The sequence below is a fragment of the Eleutherodactylus coqui genome, chromosome 2 (genome assembly GCF_035609145.1).
Source record: "Eleutherodactylus coqui strain aEleCoq1 chromosome 2, aEleCoq1.hap1, whole genome shotgun sequence".
In the NCBI taxonomy this organism is placed as follows: Eukaryota; Metazoa; Chordata; class Amphibia; order Anura; family Eleutherodactylidae; genus Eleutherodactylus; species Eleutherodactylus coqui.
In genome coordinates this window covers 319,013,479-319,029,744 of record NC_089838.1, presented here as the reverse complement: position 1 = coordinate 319,029,744, position 16,266 = coordinate 319,013,479, and the positions used below count along the sequence as shown (strand labels likewise).

At 48.6% G+C, this 16,266-nt stretch overlaps 1 protein-coding gene across 1 annotated transcript in view; it reads right to left on the bottom strand.

The window, feature by feature from the left end:
• The window catches only part of LOC136610273 (venom factor-like), a 183,690-nt gene that overhangs the window by 61,473 nt on the left and 105,951 nt on the right, over positions 1–16,266 (bottom strand). Inside the window, exon 21 of the mRNA XM_066589505.1 lies at positions 2,810–2,870. Coding sequence (XP_066445602.1) covers positions 2,810–2,870 — 61 coding nt within the window. The remainder of the gene's footprint in view (positions 1–2,809; positions 2,871–16,266) is intronic.

Below are 16,266 nucleotides of genomic sequence, written 5' to 3'. Positions count from 1 at the left end.
ATCGGCAATGGACCGCACAGAAGAGCTGCGGTCCACGGAGGGAGCAGACCCCGGCGGCCATCTTCAGCAGGTAAGTATGAAGACGCCGGACCGCCGGGATTCAGGTAAGCGCTGAGCGGTTTGTTTTTTTAACCCCTGCATCGGGGTTGTCTCGCGCCGAGCGGGGGGGGGGGGGGGGGGGGGGGTTAAAAAACACAAAAAAACCCGTTTCGGCGCGGGACAACCCCTTTAATAATATCATGTAAAGGTGATCCCTAACCAAAGGGTCAATAAGGAACAAGGCTAGACCGCCTCTTTTCTAGATGAAAAGACAAAAGGAGACATTGAAACACATGGTTTCAGGGAAATATCATGATTCCTCTAGAAAATCCCCCAATTTCATCCTTAGGCTGCATTCAGACCACCGTATATCGGCTGGGTTTTCACGCCAAGCCAATATACGTCGTCCTCGTCTGCATGGGGGGGGTGGGGGTGGAAGAGCCAGGAGCAGTGCTCTGAGCTCCCGCCCCCTCTCTGCCTCCTCTCTGCCCCTCTGCACTATTTGCAATGAAAGGAGGTGGGACGGGGGCGGGACTAAGTTCCGAGAATTAACCCCATCCCGCCTCTCATTGAAAATAGTGCAGGTGGGTGGAGAGGAGGCAGAGAGAGGGCGGGAGCTCAGAGCACTGCTCCCGGCTCTTCCAGCCTCCTCCCCCTGCAGAGAGAGACGATGTATATTGGCTGGATATGAAAACCCAGGCGATATACGGTCGTCTGAATGCACCCTTAGGGTGACTACCCACTACAGTTCTTTTTCACTGCAAAATTCACAGCGTTTTTTTCCCCCAGGGGTCTATGGGACTTGGAATGTTAAAATCGCATCGCACAAAATCTTGATTTCGCGGTAAATTGCGATTTTTGCCGCGATGCGTTTTTAACATTAGAAAGTCCCATAGACACCTGGAAAAAAAATGCAGCAAATTCACAAACGCTAGTGGGTAGTCACCCTTAGGCCTCATGTCCACGGGGAAAATCAGATCCGCTGCAGATTCTACATGTAGAATCTGCAGCGGGTCCCTCCTGCCCCGCGGACATGAGGGCTGAAAATGCAAATAAATGAGAATAAACTTACCTCCGATCCGCTCCGTTTCTTCTCTTCGCGGCGGCGTCATCTTCTCTCGTCACGGCCGGATCTTCATTCTTCGGCTCGGCGGATGTGCACGATGACGTCGGTGACGTGCCCCGCGCATGCGCCGGGCCGAAGCAAAATGATCCGGCCGCGGCTGAGAGAAGATGGCGCCGCGGAGAAGAGAAGAACCGGAGCGGGTGAGTAAAATATGATTTTTGTGTCCCGCGGATCCGGACGGCTTCCATAGGCTTCAATAGAAGCCCGCGGGAGCCGTCCCCGCGGGAGACCCGCATGAAAATGGAGCATGGTCCAGATTTTTTCATGCTCCATTTTTTTTAAAATCACTTTTATTGACGATCCGCGGGAATTTATCTACCCCGCGGGTGGTCAATGCATCCCTATGGGGTGCGGATCCGCGCGCGGGAGAAGAGTTAAAATCCGCTGCAGATTTTAATTCTTCTTTTTCCCGTGGACATGAGCCCTTAGGCTAATTTCACATGGGGGAGTGTGGTATCGGGCTGTGACACTTGGCCCGATATTATGCTCGCCAACGTGCGATGTCCGTGAGCATACAAGACGTTTTTGTGTTAAAAGTGCCTTGCATCACTTCGGGGAAGCAGTGATCCCTGCTGCAGAGAAGGATCATGGACTGTTTCCCATTGTTTTCAATAAGAAACATTACATTCGCATTAACCTAGCACATGTTTTTTCGGCCCCATTGAAAACAATGGGCGATGCGAAGGCACACCCATAGATAGGACATTCCGCAATTGTGTATGAATGGGGTTCATACTCGTGTGAGATTTGTGCATCTCGCAACACACAAATCTTGCGCAATCTTCTCATCCGTGAGAAAACTGTCTTAGAGAGGTGGAATAGACTGAACAGCAGATGCAAACTAAGGCGATTGCTGTTATATAGAGTATTAATAATCCCCCCCCACACACACACACAACACAAAAGTCATACAATGTAATTAAATTTAAATAGATACCGATGAATATCAGGGAACTCCAATAACCTCCAAGTCCACTTGTATCATTGGGGCATCTATAGTCGCTGCTGATGTCTATCCATCAGAGGGAATATATAAGTAACCTGATGTCTATACAAATATTTCCTCCAGACTCTACCTGGGTCCTGTTCAATAAACTTAAATTCCTAATCACCAAACTTTATGTGAAAAGGTCAGAGATCTAGACTAAAATATGATATTGTAGTTGGCACTGACTCGATTGGGGTAAAGGTATCCCTGATTTTTACATGTATCTTAAGGCGGTTATTCGTCCATGAATCTTGGATCTCTTTCATACATTGATCTCATAGACAGCGTCTAATGGTCCACCAGGCTTCCTGCATGTCGCCTGGCATCTCCCAGATGAAATCGTGCAGCATGCTGGGATATTTTATCTGGGATTATATGCCAGATCTGCACCAGACACTCCCAATGTAGAGTCCAGTGCAGATGTGAACAAAGCATTAGTAATACCAAATGGCTTCAGTTTGGGGTTCCTATCTGTGGGGGTAATTGTCCAGTTTGCTAACATTATAGTCATTGGGGTCCGTTCTTCTGGTCAGTCATAGGATGGACCCAGCAATTCAGTTTTTTCCGTTCTGCGACTCTTATCATGTAGCCAAACAGTGGAAAACTGAACACAAGTGTGAATGAAGCCTTCATCAAATAGAAAGAGGAGGACTTACTTCTTGCTGCTGGCTCCAGTATAACTGATGATATAATTTCCGTCTTCGGGGTACCTTCCAGCTGAAATGAAAAACAGAAATTCTAGTTGGGGCTAAGACAACCATCAGTCAATTTCATGAAAAATTTGAGTCAGCTGCGAATTCTAATAACTGATGGTTACTAGAGATGAGCGAACGTACTCGTCCGAGCTTGATATTCGTGCGAATATTAGGGTGTTCGGGATGCTCGTTACTCGTAACGAGCACCACGCGGTGTTCCGGTTACTTTCAGTTTCCTCTCTGAGACGTTAGCGCGCTTTTCTGGCCAATTGAAAGACAGGGAAGGCATTACAACTTCCCCCTGTGACGTTCAAGCCCTATACCACCCCCCTGCTGTGAGTGGCTGGGGCGATCAGATGTCACCCGAGTATAAAAGTCGGCCCCTCCCGCGGCTCGCCACACATGCCTTGTGACTTAGCTGAGGGAAAGTACTATCGTGCTGGAGCTGCTGTAGGGAGAGCGTTAGGAGTCAGTGTAGGCTTCAAGAACCCCAAAGGTCCTTCTTAGGGCCACATCTACCTGTGTGCAGGCTGCTGCTAGCAGTGGTTTTTTGTTTTTTTTTCTTAAAATCGGCAGTGCAGAGCATTGCACCCGGCATTAGGGACAGAAGTGGTGCATAGGCAGGGAGAGTGTTAGGAGTGAGTGTAGCCTTCAAGAACCTCAACGGTCCTTTCTAGGGTCAATTTTAACCGTGTGCAGTACTGTGCTGGCTGCTGTTAGCAGTGTTGCATATTTTTTTTCTTCTAAAAATCGTCTGTGCAGAGCATTGCACCCTCCATTGATACTACAGGGACAGAATTGTGTAGGCAGGGCCACAACACAGTTATTGTTCATTGAATATACGCAGTGGGTCCTTCCCTTTGCAAAAAAGGAAAAGAAATTATATTTGGCCTGCATGTGTCAGTCCTAAGGTCTCCGTGTACGTGTGTGCTGCGTGGACAACGTACAAAAATCAGACGCAACCAGCTACGGTTTACTGCAGGCTTGCGCCATTGTCTTTCCTGACTGGCAAATACCTGCTCTGCTAGAGTTAATAACTCTGCTACACTAAAGTTGTGTGTCACTTTTTCAGGGCCACACTACAGTTCTAAAAGTTATTGTTCATTGAATATACGCAGTGGGGCCTTCCCTTTGCAAAAAAGGAAAAGAAATTATATTTGGCCTGCAGGCTTGCGCCAATTTATTTCCTGCCTGGGAAATCAAATCACTGGTAATACAGCATGCTGAGGGGTAGGGGAAAGCCTAGAGGACGTGGACGTGGCCGAGGACGCGGAGGCCCAAGTGAGGGTGTGGGCACAGGCCGAGCTCCTGATCCAGGTGTGTCGCAGCCGACTGCTGCGCGATTAGGAGAGAGGCACGTTTCTGGCGTGCCCACATTCATCGCCCAATTAATGGGTCCACGCAGGAGACGTTTATTAGAAAATGAGCAGTGTGAGCAGGTCCTGTCGTGGATGGCAGAAAGTGCTTCGAGCAACCTATCGTCCACCCACAGTTCTGCGCCGTCCAGTGCTGCAAATCCGAATCCTCTGGCTGCTGCTCCTCCTTCCTCCCAGCCTCCTCACTCCACTACAATGACACATGCTCAGGAGCGGGAAGACTCCCAGGAACTTTTCTCGGGCCCCTGCTCAGATTGGGCAGCAGTGGTTCCTCTCCCACCAGAGGAGTTTATCATCACTGATGCCCAACCATTGGAAAGTTCCCGGGGTCCGGGGGATGAGGCTGGGGACTTCCGGCAACTGTCTCAAGACCTTTCAGTGGGTGAGGAGGACGATGACGATGAGACACAGTTGTCTATCGGTGAGGTAGTAGTAAGGGCAGTAAGTCCGAGGGAGGAGCGCACAGAGGATTCGGAGGAAGAGCAGCAGGACGATGAGGTGACTGACCCCACCTGGTTTGCAACGCCTACTCAGGACAGGTCTTCAGAGGGGGAGGCAAGGGCAGCAGCAGGGCAGGTTGCAAGAGGCAGTGCGGTGTCCAGGGGTAGAGGCAGGGCCAGACCGAATAATCCACCAACTGTTTCCCAAAGCGCACCCTCACGCCATGCCACCCTGCAGAGGCCGAGGTGCTCTAAGGTCTAGCAGTTTTTCACAGAGACGCCTGACGACCGACAAACAGTGGTGTGCAACCTTTGTCGCGCCAAGATTAGCCGGGGAGCCACCACCAACAGCCTCACCACCACCAGCATGCGCAGACATATGATGGCCAAGCACCCCACAAGGTGGGACGAAGGCCGTTCACCGCCTCCGGTTTGCACCGCTGCCTCTCCCCCTGTGCCCCAACCTGCCACTGAGATCCAACCCCCCTCTGAGGACACAGGCACTACCGTCTCCTGGCCTGCACCCACACCCTCACCTCCGCTGTCCTCGGCCCCATCTAGCAATGTCTCGCACCGCACCGTCCAGCCGTCGCTAGCGCAAGTGTTTGAGCGCAAGCGCAAGTACGCCGCCACGCACCCGCACGCTCAAGCGTTAACCGTCCACATAGCTAAATTTATCAGCCTTGAGATGCTGCCGTATAGGGTTGTGGAAACGGAGTCCTTCAAAAGTATGATGGCGGCGGCGGCCCCGCGCTACTCAGTTCCCAGTCGCCACTACTTTTCCCGATGTGTCATCCCAGCCCTGCACGACCACGTCTCCCGCAACATTGTACGCGCCCTCACCAACGCGGTTACTGCCACGGTCCACTTAACAACAGACACGTGGACAAGCACAGGCGGGCAGGGCCACTATATCTCCCTGATGGCACATTGGGTGAATTTAGTGGAGGCTGGGACAGAGTCAGAGCCTGGGACCGCTCACATCCTACCCACCCCCAGAATTGCGGGCCCCAGCTCGGTGGTGGTATCTTCGGCGGTGTATGCTTCCTCCACTAAACCACACTCCTCCTCCTCCTCCGCAACCTCTGTCTCGCAATCTAGATGTGTCAGCAGCAGCAGGACGTCGCCAGCAGTCGGTGTCGCGCGGCGTGGCAGCACAGCGGTGGGCAAGCGTCAGCAGGCCGTGCTGAAACTACTCAGCTTAGGAGATAAGAGGCACAGGGCCCACGAACTGCTGCGTGGTCTAACAGAGCAGACCGACCGTTGGCTTGCGCCGCTGAGCCTCCAACCGGGCATGGTCGTGTGTGACAACGGCCGTAACCTGGTGGCGGCTCTGCAGCTCGGCAGCCTCACGCACGTGCCATGCCTGGCCCACGTCTTTAATTTGGTGGTTCAGTGCTTTCTGAAAAGCTACCCACGCTTGTCAGACCTGCTCGTAAAGGTGCGCCGGCTCTGCGCACATTTCCGCAAGTCCCACACGGACGCTGCCACCCTACGCACCCTGCAACATCGGTTTAATCTGCCAGTGCACCGACTGCTGTGCGACGTGCCCACACGGTGGAACTCTACGCTCCACATGTTGGCCAGGCTCTATGAGCAGCGTAGAGCTATAGTGGAATATCAACTCCAACATGGATGGCGCAGTGGGAGTCAGCCTCCTCAATTATTTTCAGAAGAGTGGGCCTGGTTGGCAGACATCTGCCAGGTCCTTGGAAAGTTTGAGGAGTCTACCCAGGTGGTGAGCGGGGATGCTGCAATCATTAGCGTCACCATTCCTCTGCTATGCCTCTTGAGAAGTTCCCTGCAAAGCATAAAGGCTGGGGCATGCAGTGTGGGCCGAAGCCCACCTGCATTAACCACGACATTACCTCAGCTGTGATGGGCAATGCAATGGGATATTTTTATGTACCGCCGGTGGGTTCCAGGGAGCCACCCATGCTGTGGGTGCACACGGAATTCCCATTGCGGAGTTGTACCTGCCTGTGACTATTTATAAAAAAACGCGGTCTGACTGGGCCATGCAGACACCTTGACAGAATGAATAGTGTGTGGCACATAGGTTCCCCATTGCTATGCCCACGTGTGCAGCTCCAGATGGAGGTGGCACAGGATTGGATTTCTCATTGCTTCTGTACAGCATTGTGGACTATCGGCCCGCTCCTTTTATGGGGGGGGGTCGCTGCCTAGCCATGCCAACCCTCTGCAGTGTGTGCCTGCTTTTCCTCTGGCAGACGCACTTATAAATAGACATGAGGGTGGCGTGGCATGAGGGCAGCTGAAGGCTGGGCAGGGGCAGGGACAATTTGGTGTACTCTGTGGACACTGTCGTGTGGGGGGGGGGGGGAGGGTTGGGCAGCATGTAACCCAGGAGAAGTGGCAGCGGAGTGTCATGCAGGCAGTGATTGTGCTTTGTTGGAGGTAGTGTGGTGCTTAGCTAAGGTATGCATTGCTAATGAGGGCTTTTCAGAAGTAAAAGTTGTTGGGAGGGGGGGGGGGGGCACTCTTGCCGGTATTGTGGCTTAATAGTGGGACCTGTGAACTTGAGATGCAGCCCAACATGTAGCCCCTCGCCTGCCCTATCCGTTGCTGTGTCGTTCCCATCACTTTCTTGAATTGCCCAGATTTTCACACATGAAAACCTTAGCGAGCATCGGCGAAATACAAAAATGCTCGGGTCGCCCATTGACTTCAATGGGGTTCGTTACTCGAAACGAACCCTCGAGCATCGCGAAAAATTCGTCTCGAGTAACGAGCACCCGAGCATTTTGGTGCTCGCTCATCTCTATGTATATATATTTTTTCACCACAAGGTGAAATTTTATTGCAACGCGTTTCTGCCCGCTGTGGGGCCTTTTTCAAGCATACAGAATTAAAACATACAATCATTAATCTATATAAAAAGGTGTAACTTACAATTAGATGTCATTACTAGAGATGAGCGAACGTACTCGTAACGAGTACTTACGCACCCGAGTACCGCCATTTTCGAGTACTTCAGTACTCGGGCGTAAAGATTCGGGGGGCGCCGGGGGGCTGGGAGAGGCGCGGCGGTGTGGGGGGGGAGCAGCGGGGAACAGGGGGGAGCCCTCTCTCTCTCCCTCTCCCCCCCACTCCCCACTGCTACCCCCCGTGCCGCCACGGCGCCCCCCGAATCTTTACGCGCGAGTACTGCTGTACTCGAAAATGGCGGTGCTCGGGTGCGTAAGTACTCGTAACGAGTACGTTCGCTCATCTCTAGTCATTACAGTCCTCATGGCGGTCGCCATATTGTGGGCGGAGTCACCATGACGGCGTCATGACGTAAGTACGTAACGATACACACAAAATGAACTATGGCAAAAAGAATTATATTCATTACTAAAAGGATTATGGGCCGTTTTAAACGGGCCCAAGGGGTTTGGCTAAAAGAATTATAACTTAAGAAACAAATGATATTCAAGAAGGTGATAAAGTAACTGGAAGTATAACATATATAAAAAAAAACAAAGTAAATTACAACATTAAATGCATATCTGATGGAAATATTAATAAAAATCAGGGAGCCATTATGTTATTCTGCTTCATTATGTGGTTCTTACCTACTCCCATGTAGAAAACGGACTGAACATCTATTGTTCGTCAGTTGGCTATATTTGCTTAGTAACCTTAGTGGTTAATATAAAATAGATATGGATGAAAATATATATACACAGTATAATAGATCTAGTAATACAGGCTGTAGTAACATATTAAAAAGATCAAGAATCTCATACATTCATCAAATTAGGTAAAACTTATCAAACGGTATAAATACATTTGTAAAAACATAATTATGGAAATCTCGTAGCTCCGCCCCCGTCACATGTGCCGATTCCAGCCAATCAGGAGGCTGGAATCGGCACATGTGACGGGGGCGGAGCTACGCGATGACGCACACAAGGGGGTGGAGCCAGAACGCCGCTGCTGCCGGAGCGAGGACATGGCAGAAGACCCATCTGCGCAAGCGCGTCTAATCCGGCGATTAGACGCTGAAACTAGACGGAGCCATGGAGACGGGGACGCCAGCAACGGAGCAGGTAAGTGAATAACTTCTGTATGGCTCATATTTAATGCACGATGTATATTACAAAGTGCATTAATATGGCCATACAGAAGTGCATAACCCCACTTGCTGCCGCGGGACAACCCCTTTAACACACTTAAGATAGACACCTGTTTATTTAGAAAACCCATGTCGGGGAATACTATCCTACATGCATCTAGTGCACACCCAAAGTACACAATTATTGCAGTTCCGTTGGGGGAGTTCACAAGAGCTAGGAGAGCCTGCCCTACAGAAAATGAAAAATCCCTTAAAAGGATGCAGGGAATTCAAGTGTGGCAGGCAGCGTTGTGGAACATGCAACCAAGCATTTAAAACACATTGTGTTAATAGTAGTGACAAGATGAAAAGTGTCATGATAAAGAATGACATCAATTGTGAATCCTCTAACGTAATCTACATCATCGCTTGCACTTAGGGTGAAGTCACACGAATGTATATCGGCTCGGTTTTTACGTGTGATGGGGGGGGGGGATGGAAGAGCCAAGTGCAGGAACTGAGCTCCCGCCCCCTCTCTGCCTCCTCTCCGCCCCTCTGCACTATTTGCAATGGGGAGAGGTGGGGTGGGGGTGGGGCTAATTCTCAGAACTAAGCCCCACCCCGCCTCTTCCCATTACAAATAGTGCAGAGGGGCGGAGAGGAGGCGGAGAAGGGGCCGGGAGCTCAGTTCCTGCTCCTGGCTCTTCCATCCTCCCCCCCCCTGCACACGAGGACAACGTATATCGGCTCGGCGTAAAAACCGAGCCGATATACGTTCGTGTGACTTCACCCTAAGTGGAACCTTAAATATGTTGGGTGTACTACCCGTAAATCTAAAGTATGCATAATGGAGCACTGCGGCACATAAAAAATGGTAAAACATGCAGATCAGTTAAGTATTTTGGTGCGGAACATAAAGGAAATGTGGAGGATTTCTCCTTTTATGGAATTGAAAAAGTAAAAAACATTGGGAAATTGAAAACCGGTGAAGAACAGGTTTTAAAACATGAAACCTTCTGAAAACTCACATCAGACACACGGTTCCCGAAAGGTTTAAACATGAAATCTGATTTATTGTGTATTTATTAGTGATATAGTATTTCAAAATTAGGATTTTTTTGCTATCTATACATACATATTTTTCTAAATAGTTTGATAATTTTATGTTCATTAAGGCGCATTCAGACCATCGTATATCGGCCCCCAGCCGATATACAGCATCTCTCTCTGCAGCGGGTGGAGGCGGGAAGAGCCGGGAGCAGTGCACTGAGCTCCCACCCCCTCTCTGCCTCCTCTCCGCCCCTCTGCACTATTTGCAATGAAAGGAGGCGGGACAGGGGTGGGGATAAGTTCCAGGAATTAGCCCTGCCGCCGTCCCGCCTCTCCCTGGCTATTCCAGGCTCCCCCCTGCATAGAGAGACGCCGTATATCAGCCGGCAACCGATATACAGTCGTCTGAATGCGCCCTTATATAGTGAATGAGTCCACCTATGAATATTCATGAATATGAGACATATGTTCACATAGGAGTTAATTAATTTATTTTTTGTTTGCTGCTGGGGTTGTTTCTTGGTTTACTTATCTATCGATAGCATTTTGTCAGGAATGATTTTTTTCTTGTTGGCTATATAGATATATTTTCTTAATATTTTGATAATCTAATATTTATTCCACAATGAATTAATATCATGTCATGCGTCTGCAGATATCCATGAATATGCAATATATATTTGTATATGATTTCATTTATTTGCTATCCCCTTCATAGTAGTATTTAATCATAAATTTTAAAAACTCTCATGAACATAAAATATGTATTTATACATCTGTATATGTATTTTGTTTGTAGTAATCTATATTAGGCTGCATTCACACGAACGTATATCGGCTCGGATTTCACGTCGAGCCGATATATGTCGTCCTCATCTGCAGGGGGGAGGATGGAAGAGCCAGGAGCAGGAACTGAGCTCCCACCCCCTCTCTGCCTTCTTTCCCCCCCCCCTGCACTATTTGCAATGGGGAGAGGTGGGTCGGGGGCAGGGCTAATTTGCGGAACTTAGCCCCGCCCATGTCCCGCCTCCTTTCATTGCAAATAGTGCAGAGGGGCGGAGAGGAGGCAGAGAAGGGGCAGGAGCTCAGTTCCTGCTCCAGGCTCTTCCATCCTCCCCCGACCCACTGCAGATGAAGACGACGTATATCGGCTCGGCGTGAAAACCGAGCCGATATACGTTCGTGTGAATGCAGCCTTATATTGTATATGTGGAACATGGAGGTTTCCATTCCTAGGATGGCAAGGATTAATATGACCAATTAACATAGAATGGATCAGGGAAGTAAGAGTTAATTATCAGCTGTTTGCATTTGTTTTTAATTTTGTATGTTTCTTAACCCCTTAGTGACCAAGCCTGTTTGCGCCTTAATGACCAGGCCAAATTTTGGAAATCTGACATGTGTCACTTTAACATAGAATAACTCCGTAAAGGTTTTGCATGTCCCAGTGATTCTGACTTTGTTGTTTCGCCACATGTTGTACTTCATTTAAGTGGTAAAAATAGAACGATAGAATTTGTGTATATTTAATAAAAGGGACAAAATTGGGAACATTTTAAAAAACAATTGTAATTTTTTCACATTTTCAACTGTAATATCTCAAATATGTGCAAACATACTGTACAAATTCTTGATAAGATATATATGTCTGTTTACTTTACTCTGTCTCTTAAATGGTTAAAAAAAACTGACGTTTTTCCAATGTGTCCAAAGTGCGAATTTAACATTGATTTTTAACATTTTGAGGAACATTTTCTTTTCCTGCACCAAGCCAAGATTATAAAGGCTCATAGGTGTCAGGATGATAGATACCCCCACAAATGACCCCATTTTAAAAACTACACCCCTAAATGTATTCACTGAGGGGGGGGGGGGTCAGGAGTATTTTTACCCCACAGCTTTTTTTCAGGAATTAATGCAATTTAAAGGAGAAAAAATAAAATTTCATATTTTTGCAAATATGCCATTTAAAAGACGAGATTTTTTTCTCTATAATGCACATGAAAATGAGTATTTGCACCAAAAATGGATCCCCCTGTTTGTCCTGTGCTCAGCAACATACACATCGTGGCCCTAATCTTGTGTAAGTATGCACAACGGGGCCCAAACCGAAAAGAGTAGCCGGTGGCTTTCAGAACAGACATTTTGCTTGAAGGTGTTTTAGGCCCCATTGCCCACTTGTAGAGCCCTTGAGCGTCCAAAACGATAGAGAGCCCCCACAAATGACCCCATTTTGAAAACTAGACCCCTTATCGAATTTATCTAGGGGTGTACTGCACATTTTGACCCCACAGTTTTTGAATGAATTGAAGCACAGCAGGAGGAAAAAAATTATGATTTTCATTTTTTTGGCAATTATGTCACTTTTAAAACCGTTTTTTCTTGTACAGCATACATAGGAATGAAGACTTGTACCACAAAATGGATCCCCCTGTTTGTCCCGTGTTCAAGAACATACCCGTTCTGGCCCCAATACTATGTCCGTATGCACAAAAAGGCTCAAGCCGAAAGGCACATCAAACTTCAACTGTGTCTTAACTTTTACGTAATCACTATTATCCATTGAATAATGGCGATCACGTGATCAGGGACCGCTCACTGCAGCCCTCGGTCACTGCTCCAGGCTCTCTGCTACCTTTAGTAGCCAGGAGCAAGAAGACTTTAAATTTCCCGGGCCCTCCACAGCTTTTGCGCTTGCGTCCGCCATATTGCTAATGGGCACATGCGCCAAAGTTGGAAAAAGGTCTGCGGATAAAGATCCCATTGGGGACATCGCCTGAGGCCTTAGGTAAGTAATTTCACCCCCCCTCACGGATCAGATCCATGATTGAAGGTGAAACTTTAAATTTTACGTGATCACTATTTTTTTGAATTGGTAAACGGCAATCACATTACCAGGGACCACGTACTGCGGGCCCCTGTGACATCTCCAGGCTCTCAGCTGTGTTTGGTAGCCAGGAGCAGGGACATTTTTAAATTACCCTGGCAATCTGCGGCTTTTGCACATGTGTCCACCATCTTGGCGGCGGGCGCATGCACAGAAGCCATGGTGAGGTCCACGGATAAATCTGGGGTCTTAGGTATGTTATTTCATCTCCCCTCATGGATATGATCCGTGAGGGGAGATGAAACTTAAACTTTCTTCTTTTTTTATTTTGAAACTTTTTTTTACTTTACATGATCGCTGTTATCCATTGGATAGCAGCGATCATGTGATTGCGAACTGCATACAGCGGCTCCCGGTGACAGCTCCCTGCTCTCGGCCACAAATGGGAGTTGAGAGCCAGAAAATTTTAAAATTTCCCAGGCCGCGCGCCCTTTTGTGCATATGCCTGACATATGACGTATGGCGCACATGTGCAGAAGGCGCCAACGGGACCCGGGAGGCCAGGACACCGCGGGACATCGTGGGGGCCAGGACACTGCGGGACATCGTGGGGAAGGCGGGTGAGTACTTTCGCCTGCTCTGATGCATCCCATCTTTCTTGACTTTTATATGATCGCTGGCATTTACCGAATGTGACTGGGGGAGGGGTCCCGGAATGGCAGCTCCAGTTTGCCGGATACCTCCGGGAGCCGGCAGCATGGAGCTGTCATGTCCTCAGCTTGCAGGACCTTAATCCCTGCAGGAAACATATTTTTACGTCCTCAGAGATAAGGCCCAGCAAGCTAGAACGTAAAAAGGCAATGGGCTGGTCACTAAGGGGTTAAGGAAGTGAAGTCTATTATGGTAGTAAGGTGCCCAAGGTCTTGGTAGTGGCTTTACATATCAAAATGAAAATTGGACATGTTTCAGTCCCTATTTAAATAAAGGCAAGAAAATCTTTTTCACTATGACCGGCATTTTCCTTTCCTTTGGAGTATACTATTTCTGAGTGTATAGCTGCTGTGTAGTGGAGCTCAGGGTGTGTAGCAGAGCTGAATGCGTGTAGCAGTGTGTAGAAGTGCAGACAGTGTTACCTGCGTGTAGCTGGGCTGAGTGTGTATACATGCTTGTAGCAGAGATGAGTGTGTATAGTTGCATGTAGCAAAGCTGAGTGTTTGTACCTGCGTGTGGAAGAGCTGAATGTGTGTAGCTGCGTGTACCGTGTTTCCCCGAAAATAAGGCGCCCCCTGAAATTTGCAGAAGTTCCAAATATAAGGCACCACCCGATAGTAAGGCATAGTAAAGTGTGCAGGCAAGTCAAGAGGCCTGTCCCCTGCTGCCATCCCCGTTGTCTCCTACCTCCAGATGTATAGGTAGATTTGCAGACAGTCTGCTGTTATCCTGTCCCTGCTGTGCTGTACGAGTGTGCTGTTATGAGCTCCCCTTGCTGGCTGGAAAAGTCCATACTGTACGTTCTGTTCCTGCTGTACATGTCTGCTATGATGAGCTCCCCCTGGTGGCCGGAAGCTGCAATACCATCCCTGCTTACAAGTGGTACAGGAACTTCTGTCTGCAGACAGGTACATTACTTTACAGCCCTTATTTTATGGCTCTGTGTGTGAGTCAGGCACCCTGTGTGATTCTTAAGGCTGGGTTCTCACAGAGCGTATTTCCAGCGGAAATCTCACAGTTTGGCCACAGCGATAAGCAGCGAGATTTCCGCCGGAAAAGCGCTGCTTCAAAACCCACAGCACTCAGCCGCTCGTTTTGAAGCGACCTGGCTGCACGCTTTTCCGTTTCTGTGGCCTGTGAATCCGCACCACAACACCGGCTTCTCCCAGCTTTGCCGTCCCATGTGGACGAGATTTCTGAGAAATTTCGTCCACAAAGCTTGCCAATTGAGGGATTAGCGGCCACAGACGGATTTGCCGTGGCGAAATAAGACACCCCCTGAAAATAAGACGTAGCGCATATTTGGGAGCAAAAATTAATATGACGCGTCTTATTTTCGGGGAAACAGGGTAGCAGAACTGAGTGTTTGTACCAGCGTGTGGAAGAGCTGAATGTGTGTAGCTGCGTGTCATAGAGCTGAGTGTGTGTAGCTGTGTGTAGGAGTGCTGAATGTGTGTAGGTGTGTGTAGCAGCGTGTAGCAAAGCTGAGTGTGTAGCAGCATGTAGTAGAGCTGTGTGTGTGTGCAGCAGCGTGTAGTTGTGCTGAATGTGTGCAACAGCGTGTAGTAGCGCAAAGTGTATGTAGCAGTGCTGAGTGTCTGTAGCAGTGCTGAGCGTGTGTACCTGGGTGTAGTAGTGCTGAGCGTGTGTACCTGGGTGTAGCAATGTTGAGTGTGTGTAGCAGCATGTAGAAGTTTTAAGTGTGTGCAGCAGCGTGTAGTAGAGCTGAGTTCGTGTAGCAGAGCTGAGTCCCTCCCTCTCTCTTTTGCTCTCTCTCCACTGCTTGCTATATTGCGGCATCTCTTCTCTCACATTCAGCTTCACTGTTTGCCTTGCTATGGCTTGCGATGAACGTCGCTTAGCAACGCAACGCTTCACTCAGAGAGGCGCTTCCATAGACTTGAGATTGTAACTTTAAACTCGCCTGACTGCTCGCTGAATCTATTAAACAAGTTTAATAACTTTACGGTGCTGGTGAGCATGTGCCCCATCTAATAACCCAGCATCAGCCACCAAAGTTACAGCAAAAGGCTTGTTTATATTAGATACTAGCTGATATACCCGGCCTCGCCCGAGTTAATTTGCTACAGATGTTTACGTGTTGTTTGCATGGAAAATTTAATGAAGTCAAGATAACTTTAGAGTAACCGAGGAATAAAATATGTATACACATAGAGGAGCGTTAGATTCTCCTTAGGGCTTATTCAGACGACCGTATATCGGCCGGGTATTTACGTCATCTGATATACGGCGTCCCTCTCTGCAGGGGGGGAGGATGGAAGAGCCAGGAACAGGAACTGAGCTCCCGCCTCCTCTCCACTCCTCTGCACTATTTGCAATGAGAGGAGGCGGGGTGGGGGCAGAGCTAAGTTCTGATACTTCGCTCTGCCCCGTCCCGCCCCTTCCATTGTAAATAGTGCCGAGGGGCGGGAGCTCAGTGCACTGCTCCTGGCTCTTCCAGCCTCCTCCCCTTGCAGAGAGGGACGCCGTATATCGGCTGACGTAAATACCCGTCCGATATACTGTTGTCTGAATAAGCCCTCAGGCTGTATCTACTGACGTCCCTCCGTAGAATGTGCCCTCCCTCTCCTTATTTAGGACCTAAAGAATGCTTGTACCAAATTTCATGCTTGTACGACAAGAAGTTACATTACATAGGGGTGCACTTACTTTTGCGATTAGCATTGAATAATCGAGTTGTGACCCCTTTACTTTTCCTATTCAGGACCTAAAGAATGCTTATGACAAGTTTCATATTTGTAAGACACTGGGAAGTTAGAGAATGAGATTAGGTACAATACCCAGGGGTGCCAATACGTTTGCACTTAGCATTTAATTTTCGAGTTGTGACCCCTTTAATTTTCCCATTTAGGACCTAAAGAATGCTCCTGCCAAATTTCATGTTTGTGCGACACCAGGACGTTAGAGAATCAGTGGCTAGTCAGTCAGTCAGT